Source organism: Propithecus coquereli, unplaced genomic scaffold (genome assembly GCF_000956105.1).
Source record: "Propithecus coquereli isolate 6110/MARCELLA unplaced genomic scaffold, Pcoq_1.0 Scaffold491, whole genome shotgun sequence".
Classification (NCBI taxonomy): Eukaryota; Metazoa; Chordata; class Mammalia; order Primates; family Indriidae; genus Propithecus; species Propithecus coquereli.
This window is the reverse complement of record NW_012150741.1, coordinates 1013215-1023555: the sequence shown is the minus strand read 5'-3', so window position 1 is coordinate 1023555 and position 10341 is coordinate 1013215. Positions and strand designations below refer to the sequence as shown.

The 10341-nt window shown below is 43.6% G+C and overlaps 1 protein-coding gene across 1 annotated transcript in view; it reads left to right on the top strand.

The window, feature by feature from the left end:
• Nucleotides 1-1646: 1646 nt before the first annotated feature.
• The window catches only part of KDM5B (lysine (K)-specific demethylase 5B), a 76371-nt gene continuing 67676 nt past the window's right edge, over nucleotides 1647-10341 (top strand). The window contains exon 1 of the mRNA XM_012655938.1: nucleotides 1647-1989. Within this exon, the coding sequence (XP_012511392.1) occupies nucleotides 1786-1989 (204 nt within the window). The 5' untranslated portion in view covers nucleotides 1647-1785. The remainder of the gene's footprint in view (nucleotides 1990-10341) is intronic.

Here is a 10341-nt window from a genome sequence, read left to right as displayed (position 1 = left end):
ACTTAGATTCCACCATTAGTATTGTATTATAACTTGCCATATCACATACCTATCTTGCACTGATGACTGCTCAAATAGGATGCTAGCTTGGCTTGATTCTCCATTGCAGTGGGGAGCAGGACAAGGAGGATCCATGTCCCAAAGTCCTAGAGAGCTCAGAAAATGACTATCTTCTCTAAGAACCGCTGTGAACCCTTTTGGGGGCCAGGTACCTCTGGGAAGAGTTTATTGAAGAGGTGGCCGTTTTTCTTTCCTTTCTTTCTTTTTTTTAAATTGAAGAATCCTTAAGGATAAGAGACTTCCTTCCCCTAGGTGAATCTGAAAGCAGGGCTAAGGTTCCGTTGACCCCTCCCTAAGGAGGTCCTGGCTAACAGTCCTTGCGTGAGTTTGGCTGCTTTCCGGACGAAAGAGGTCATTTCAGTGTTGAAGTTCTACTTTTTGAGCTTCCTCTCTCCCCTTTTCAGAGGCTGGACATACCCCCCCCCCAAATAAAAAAGAAAAAAGTGCCTCAAAAGTTTTCATATCTCTTTAAATTACTTAACCTCTCAGTGCCGCCATTGTCTGCTTTGCAAAATGGGGATAACAGCAGGACCTATCCACTAGGATGGTTGCGATGACACAGCGAGTTAATATATGCTAATCATTTAGAACAGTGATTTACAAACAGTAGCATTAGATAAATAACGGCTATCACCCATATGCAAATAACTCCCAGATTTATATCTCCGATTCAGATCTCCCCCCTTCAGATTTATACCCTTCAGTGTGTTGGATATCTCCAGCTGTATGTACCCAAAGAATCTTAATACCTCATTGTTCCTTCCCAAACTATCACTATGTCCTAATTTTATTTCCTACCTTTTGCCCCTTCCTCCTAATGAAAGCACCAATGCCTTAACTTAGGCCCCATCATTTCTTGTCTGAATTATTTGGGGGAGTCTTCATTCTCTAAAATTCCGTCTTGTCATATTGTTTCTGCGTGACTCTTCCCTGCAATATCCCCACTTCCCAACGAATAGTCTCCATCACTTACTAGCCAGGTACATTTGCGCAAATTGCTTAGTCTACCTATGCCTCACTTTCCTTGTTAGTAAGATGAAAATAAGAGTACCTACCTTATACGGTTGTTGTCTAAATGATTGATCACGCAAAACACTTAGAACAGTGCCTAGGACGTGCAAGTGTTCAAGAGCGTTGTATTATTATCATTCTTACTACCTTCTCATGAACATGCTGTTCTTACGTTCAAGCTTTTGTCTCTACCTGGAAAATCCTTCTCGATTTCCAATACTTTCTGCCCCTTCCGGGTTTCACTAAGTGTATACTTCTATCATGGCACGAGCCACAGTGTACTGACATGATTGAATGAGTGGCTTATGGATCTGATCCTCTCCAACAGACTATGAACTTCTTGAGGGCAGAAACTCTGCTACATCGTAAATGTCAATAAATGTTGGCCCAGCTGAACCTTAAGGATAAACTCCAACCCCAAGCGGAAGGCCCCGGCCCCGCCCGATTCGGGGCGGGGCGGGGAGCTAGGGACGAAGGGTGGGTGGGGGTGGCGGTGGGACTCTTTTTCCTCGCCGTGGCGGCGGAGGCGCACGGCGTGGGTTAGCGGCAAGACGTCGTCGGAGGAAGACTGAAAAAGCCCTAGGTGCTGCCGTTGCTTGTACAAGTCGGTCTTGCTGTCGCCGGCGCCGCGTCTGCCCTGGTCTGGGACCGAGCGGAGCTCGCAGCTGCGGTCCCGGAGCCAACCCTGTCTTCGCCCCTGCCCGACCTGCGGTGATGGAGCCAGCCACCGCGCTGCCCCCGGGCCCGCGCCAGGCGCTGCCCCTCGGGGGTCCGGGCCCGCTGGGCGAGTTCCTGCCTCCTCCTGAGTGCCCGGTCTTCGAGCCCAGCTGGGAAGAGTTCGCGGACCCCTTCGCTTTCATCCACAAGATCCGGCCCATAGCCGAGCAGACTGGGATCTGTAAGGTGCGGCCGCCGCCGGTGAGTCACGCCAGCACCCCAGCTCCTGCTCGCGGCTGGGGGAGGGAGCGGGGACTCGCGGGGACCCGAGAGGCCCGAGGCGCGGGGGGCGGGGAACAGGTCGCCCTGCGGGCCTCTTCAAGTTTGGGGCTGCCCAGAGGGTCGGAGTTGAGGCAGCGGGAGGAAGACTGGGGCTTCTCCAGGGTGGGAGATGAGGAGCGTGGGAGAGCGGGGAGCTTTGGCGGTGCCACAGGCGGGCCAGGTTGCCGCGGGGCTCGGGCGGACGGTGCGCGGCCCAGCCCGGGGGTTCGGGTTCCGTTCCGGATGGAGCGGTGGCAGGAGCCGGGGGGTGGTCGCGGGGGAGTTTCCTCCTGGAGCCCAGCGGAGGCGCGGGCGTGGAGGGAGGGCTCTGGGCTCGGCGAGGCACCGCAGGCTGGTCCTCGCCTCCTCTCCCGGGGTGCGGGGGTGTGTGATGGGGTGGGGGTGGGGGACTTGCGAGTTGTCGTGCGAGGAGGAAAGTTTTCAATATGGCGGCGGGAGCCCCTGGTCCTTTGTGTGGTGGCGGCGTCGGCCCGGAGCGGCCCTTACCTGGGCGCCCCACCCTCCAGACCAGGGTACCCCACCATCCCCCGGTCCCCCGGCCTTCAGGTGTGCCCCGGGCCGGGGTCGCGGAGGGGGCGGCCAGCCCTGCCGGGGGACGAGGGAGGAGCCGGGGGCCTGGCCCCGGAGCGGATGTGTTGTGGGGGGCGTAAGTGTGTGGGGGGCACTTTGGGGGCGGTGGAGGGCAGGGCCGGCGGCAGTGGGCTCCGATGCCCGCCCGCGCTCCCGAGCGCGCACACTCCGGACTTCTGGCCCAGCCACTCTGCTCTCCTGGGAGGCCTGGGCTGTGTTGGTGGGGATGGGGTGGGGGCGAGGCCGTGTTCGTAGGGGGAGATGTCAGGCAGGAAGACCTCGGAAGATTTCCAGCTCGTTGCCCCTGGCTCCCAGCCTCCGGAAGCCGAAATGTAGTCACCCACCTCAGCCCTTTAAGCCCTGTCTAAAGCGCCTCGGGCCTGGGGCCTGTGAGTGGGGTGGGGTGTTTCTGAAACCGTCCCTAACGGCTCCAACGTCCGCTGAGGAAGCCCGGCCGGCCCCTTCCAGACCCCCCACCCCCCACAGCCGGAACTGGGTGCGCTCCTGCCCCCCTGTTGTTTTGCCCACCTTTCGGGATGGTCTGAGTCCGAGTTGGCCTAAATGACGGTTGGATGGGCTGGGACGGTTGGGAAGGTGGTTTAACTGCCTTTCCCACTGTTTCAGAATCTTCTCCCCACTCTCCTCCTCTGCCCGCCTCCCTAGTTGGAGGAAGACCCCCCCACTCCCACCTCTTTCTCCCTTAAGCTTGGGCTTTGTAATGACATTTTGAGTTTCGGGGATTCTGTGTGTAATCATTCTGTTTTGGAAAGCTGTTTTGAGGGAGATCCCTGAATAAGTCGTCTTTATCCCAGCCTCCTCCCCCACCCCAAATTAAAACAGGGGCATCATACTTTAGTTTTTCTTACACAAGTTTGAAAATGGAGATGAAACATATGCCTCAGAAAATAACTGGCCGGCTAATAGAGGAGAAACGTTTGAAAATAGATCCATTTCTCTCAGTGTAGTGGACAAGGTTGATTCTTGTTGCTTAAGGGAAGTACATTTCTTTTGGAGTGCAAGGCCTGCAGAAGTTATAACGGGGCTGGTGAGAGCCAAGGTTTTAATTCTTGAATAATAGGTCATGTTTCAAGCATTTAGCAGTTTAGCTTTATGTCACATGCCAGGAAGGGTGAGTATGAATATTGTACATTTGCATTAATGGGATTCTATTCAGAAATTAGGCAACTTGAGTAAGTTCTTAGTAACCAAAATGTGAGGAGTCAGGTTCCTGGGAGTTGTCCTCCATGTTGGTATTGTGGTATGCTAGGGCTGGGGTAAATCCTTTATCTTGCTTTCTTATTCTTTGCCTTTTAGAGTACCCTTTTCCCAAAAAGATAGTGTTGCTGTGGTTAGGTTTGGCTACCCATTTCTTCATCTTGGCTAATAAATTAAAGGCAGTCTTGCAAAATGTGTGATCGTATTGCCTTTTCCCACTCTGAATGTCAGACAGACATGATGGCCACCATTTTGTATTGAGAGTACTACATACTACAGCCTGAGGAAGGGGGTTAAAGAGGCACAAATAATCTACAAACATAACCAATGCTCTATTTTGGAGACCTCCTTTGTGTGAAGGGGGCTTGCATCCTTCTTTGTTTAACAAACTCCTATGACAAATGGAAAGAGTTTGGGAGTATTTGTTGTTGAAATAATCACAAAAAGAGAAATCTTTCCAGAAGTTGTGGCTCTTGAAGAGGGGTCTTGTTGAAACAAAGGCTTCTTAAGAGATGTAAACAGTCTTTGTTTTAGAAACTGTTTTGTTTTAGGAAAGCTAACTGTGAACAAGTGGTTTCATATAGTTGAAATATAGCAACAAAAAAACCCTTCAAGAGGTATGAAATATTTTCCATGGGGATAGCTATGTAATGCTTGTGTTTCTAGATGATTTTTGTTCACTGAGTTTTTAGAACACAAATGACTATATATATTAAAAGGGAAATTAGGGCTGTTGGTATTTTACTTGTTAGGAGGTAAGGGGGAGAATTATAAAGCATTTCTATTTCCTTTTGTTCTTACCTTTATATCTTTAATTAATAGTACTTATGTAGCTTCAGTTTATAGCTGCTTAGAGGCTCCTAAGCTGCTTGGCTTTTGCAAACTTACGGTGTTTACATTATTTTGTCTATGGCACCTAGGGGTTATCAGAAATTTGTGGGAATATAGTAAGATAAATGTGATAAAAGTTATTTAAGAAGACTACTCAAATCTTGATCTTAAAGTTTAAAGTGATAAACAAACCTTTGTTTGAAATTATATGAAGTATATGGGATAGCCAGGTTTGTTTTCTGGGCTGAGACCTTTTCAAATTTACAATTAATCTGATTTCTGGTTTTGTAACCTTAAAAATGCCAATTTTAATTTCTTTATATTGTACTTAGATATCTGCTTAAGGATAAATTATATTTTTCATATCACTTTGCGGTATTTGGAGACAATTTTAGGGTATGATAACTATTAGGCAAAAAATAGTTGGCTGCACAGTCATTACTTTTTTGAATCTCCCAGTTTGATAGGACTATATTTGATGGCTTTAATAACTTACTTTCTTGCCTTCGAACATTTGACATTTGGTCATAGATAGACAGATTCCACAAATTTCTTTGGCAGTGTACAAAAATCAGACCCCAGATGGCACAGTGGACACATTTTTTTTTCCAGCTTTAACTTCCGTGGTCACTAGTTTGATTTCTTCATCCTTTTAGCCAGCATACAAATTTGCCGCCCCCGCCGCCCCCCCCCCCCTTTTTTTGAGACAAAGTTTCACTCTGTTGCCCGGGCTAGAGTATTGTGGCGTCAGCCTAGCTCACAGCAACCTCAAACTCCTGGGCTCAAGCGATCCTCCTGCCTCAGCCTCCCGAGTAGCTGGGACTACAGCCATGTGCCACCATGCCCAGCTAATTTTTTTTCTGTATATTTTTAGTCGTCCAGCTAATTTCTTTCTATTTTTAATAGAGATGGGGTCTCGCTCAGGCTGGTCTTAAACTCCTGAGCTCAAATGATCCTCCTGCCTCGGCCTCCCAGAGCGTTAGGATGACAGGCGTGAGCCACCAGCTGGCCCAGATTTGCCCTTAAGTGTTTTAAAATAGCATCTTTGAGTTAGCCTGTTGGTTCTACTCCTAGAGAACAGGGAGGAACTTAAATATACTTGTTTCTTTGTATGGTGGAAGTGTTAATGATACGGAGCTTATCTACTCCCATTCCAGCCTGTCATTCTCCCTAATTTTGGATTTGCTTGATTTTGGCCCTCTCTCTGTTTTCCCAATTTCTCTGGTGTCATGGACTCTTTCCCTGGTTGTAGTGATTCTTTGGCTACTTTAAATCTTTAACATTTGAAGAAAAGACTTATCAGTAGAAACATCCTTGAGGAAGAATTTGTAACTACTTTTCAAAAATAATTACTTTTGCCTGGGTGTGGCTGGTGGTTTATGCCTGTAATCCTAGCACTTGGCCGAGGTGGGAGGATCACTTTGCTTGAGGCCGGGAGTTTGAGACCAACCTGAACAAGAGTGAGACCCTGTCTCTACAAAAAAATAGAAAAATAAGCTTGGTGTGGTGGTGCCTGTAGTCCCAGCTACTCGGAAGGCTGGGGCAGGAGGATCGCTTGAGCCCAGGAGTTTGAGGTTGCAGTGAGCTGTGATGATGCCACTGCATTCTAGCGCATGTAACAGAGTGAGACCCTGTCTCAAAAAAAAAAAAAAAAACTTTATTGAGATATAATTCATATACCATACAGTTCTTCAGTTTATAGTGTGCCATTCAGTGGTTTTTAGCATTTTCACAGAGTTGTACAACCATCGCCACAATCAACTTTAGAATATTTTCATCTTTCCCAAAAGAAACCCTATACTTACTTGTAACTACTTTTTAATACAAATTTAGGACTATACTGCCCAGGAGAAAAACTTGATAGGAGGTTGGATTAAGTCCTGCAGTTCTAGGTCACAAGTGTCTGCTTTAAACAAAGCAAAAACAAACTTCATTTGTTGTAGTCTTTGAATGGATGTTTAGCTAAATTTGACTTTGCCAGTGGTAAACTGGCGCACTAGGAGCCACAAACATATCCACTTAGTTGTAACTGTTAGCGAATCAACAAAATTAATAGACTTTTAGAGTGGAATGTGAGTGATACTGCAAATATAAGTCAGCTAAAGATTTGAGTCCCTACCCCCACTGGAAAAACTTCTTATCCTTCCTATGATCATAGGATATGGTTTTAAACATTCAATCTAACTTTCCTAAAGAGCAGAATGAATAGAGAATTGTTTTTGAAAAGTGTTAATATTCTCTATTAAAGCCAATTTGAATTCTTTTATTAAGACAGTGATAAGAAAAATTAAAGGAAATTATTAACTCTTAATTTTATTCTTTGTCTCTAATATACTTAATTTTCTTTATGATCTGTTGGCTTAGACTTAAGAGTATTTCTGGTTGATAGATTAGTGATAAAGTTGTTTATTTGTTTAATTGGGGGGGACAATAACAAAGTTTAGGATGTTTGGATACTTGAATATAGGCAAGTAGAAATCTGCCAGTGAGGGAATTTTCTCTTAGAAAGGTAAAAAAATATCATGGTAAACTACTCGATTAAAAAAAAATTGTACTCAGTTTAAGTACTGTAATGGGATCTTTTTGTAGACTTTTGTAACCTCATTGTTGCCTTAATTGGACCCCATTAAGGTTGGCTTATAGAAAAGGATTAGGGAAAACCCATGCCTCAAAATGAAAATGCTAATTAGGTACCTAGTTAGGTTCCTTGAAGCCTACTCATGTACTTCTTTCCAAATGCCATCTATGGGTTTGAAAAACTACTAACCTAGGAAGACCTTGCTTTCATCCTTGCACAGTCCTTTCAGCTTGGTTTGTGTTGAAGTGGTTGTATGTCTTGTCTTGTTAAGAGAGAAGAGAATTAGGTGATTCTCTTAGAAAATCTGGAGATTATGCTGATATACTTGTTATAAATGTAGAAGATCATTGCCAGCCTCAAAAAAAATTAGGTGGAATAAATGTTGGCAACTGGAGGGCTATACATTCTGAAATTTTTTAAGTTTGGGTACCTTGAAAGGGAATCACCAGAAGTGTACTGACGCTCTGGGGTGAGTAGGTGGGTGGGGTGACACCTTGGGAAAGCCATATTCCTGGGCTACCACCGTTAAGTTTTGATTATTTAAAGTTTGACAATCTCAGGCCAGGCACAGTGGCTCACGCCTGTAATCCTAGCACTTTGGGAGGCTGAGGTGGGAGGATCGCTTGAGCCTCAGGAGTTAGAGGTTGCTGTGAGCTAGGCTGACGCCGAGACACTCAACTCTATCCCAGGCAACAAAGCAAGACTCTGTCTCAAAAAAAGTAAAAATAAAAATAAAGTTTGACAGACTAATAAAGTTTGGATTTTTAAAATCTGAGTTATGAGAAACTCGTTTCAGCATGACAATCGTATGCAATTCTCCTAACAAGGTTTTCTTAAGTATTACCTGCTTGCTGTGTCCTAGCATGGGATTAAAGAGAAAAATTAAATGAGATGACCTTTATACACCTCAAAAAATTCTTCCAAAAATGTTCCTTTTTCTTTCATTAACTATTAGATGTATTCTGTGGTGAATTTGCTTTTTACAACCAAGTTTATGAACCAGACTAATGAAGAAAAGCTGTCTCTAGGACAGTGAAGCATTTCAGTTCTATAATTGGAGGATGTTTGGAACAAAGATGTAGAATTTGACTAAATGCATTCTTTTAAGTCCTTTTTTTCCCCTCTACCATGACTTAAACATTCAAATCTTTAATTGTAGACCATTCTCCTTAAAACACAGTTGCCATATACCTTTATACAGGGCCTTAGAGTCATCCCATCTGGTGGTGTTTTGTTTTTTTTTTTCCATTTTTTTTCATTTAAGCTTTCTTTGTGGATATAAAGACTAATTACTTTGTTCTGCCAGATTCATCACTTCCAGGGTGTAAATTAAAATTTCTTTATTATGAAAAATGTCAAGAATGTAAAAAAGTATAAAGAATAGTCCCGTTAGCTATTTCCTTGAATATAAGAGCAGAAAGCAGAGTAGCAGTATTGGGGTTGAGAGAAAACTAGTGACCTTCAGTTGTAGAGAACAGCTTGGCTTAGCCTTTGTCCTATTCAGGTTATGAGTGACATTTGGATAATTAGGAATGAGCACCTTTAGTGAGTGATGGTCACTTTGCCCAGTTAGGTTGGGGATTATATTTCTTCATTTTAATCAGTGGTTTTATTGCTTTATTACACATCTGTTGGAAACTGCGAAGTAACTTGACCATCTTCAGGCCAGTTCTTGACACATAGAGATGTGGGGGTGGGGGGGTGCGTGAGGACATTCTCTGCCCACATCGTTCCATTCTCTGCTATCCATTTTTGTATTGGCCAGAATTTATTTCAACTTTCCTCTCTTAGGAAGGGGACTTCTGGTCAGAGTGGGTATTTAGCCTGACAAAACAAAGCTGGGAGTCAGGAGGAACCAAGAAATAGAATGAAGTCTCTTTCTGGAAAAGGAGTTTTAGGGAAATGAAATTTAGAAGAGTCTAATGAGTTATTGGTTAGATTGTTAGGTTCACTTTTCTCTGAAGAGTGATACTTTGACTTTCAGCATTGATGTTACAGTGACTGTTTGAACAGAATTTCTATATTAACATTTATGTGGTATCAAATATTTTCTTCAAAATGGGCAATTTAAAAATTAGGTCATTGAAAAATGTTTTTTATTAATAATCTCTTAAAATCTAAGGATTTTCCCCTCCCTTTCTGAAATAATCGCTTTATTTCTCAGATGGGAGATGCTAGTAGGCAGACCACATTGTGAATGTTCTTAGAATTTGTTGATTCCATTTCACTTGGTAGTTACTTGTAAAATTCCATGAAATTTAACAAATATTTTGCAGGGATAAAAATAAGGTTTATCAAGGGAGTGTCTGTATGTATAGTTTTATTTATTATTTTTTAAAAGCTAGTTCCTCTATTATGTAAAAGAGGGACAGCAGGAGTTGTTATTTCTAGATTTTAAAAAACAGGTAGGTAGAATCTTGAATCTAATTTCATCATGACCTTGGACAAGGTCATTTTATCCCAACGTATGCCTTTTCTTCTACTATAAGGGGATCTGACACTGACCTAGGGCTGTTGTCCAGATTAATTAATTGATGGATTGCAAGGAGCTTAAATCCCAAAGCTTTATTTGCTAAGAAGAGTCAGGGGACAGATTTAGCGAGACAAAGGTTAGTGCCAAATACATATCCCTCATTTCCCATACTGTGGAGAGATTTTTAAAAAGTGAAACTTGGAAAAGCAACAGCCCCACATCAAAACTAGACTATATAGAATATAATTCTTCTATTGGTTTAGATGAAGCCTTTCCGTACCTGAATCTTTTTTTAAAAATTAGATTAAAAATTTTTTTAGGTAGAGCTGTTACACGTTATTTCAGAAAATTTGCTGATGCATATGTGTGTCTTGTGGGGTGTGTTATAAACACAGGAATTTGTATTTGGTAAGATTTGTCTAAGAAGGATCTACAGTTATTCTAATTTTCCCTGGTATGGGATGACTGAATTTGTGAAAGCCATGCAAATGAAAGGACATTGTACTTATCTAACGTAATAATTTAAATAATCCCAACTCTTGTCTGACAGGAAGGATCAATATATGGAGTCTAATATTTTTGCAGTTATCCTACTTGTAAAATG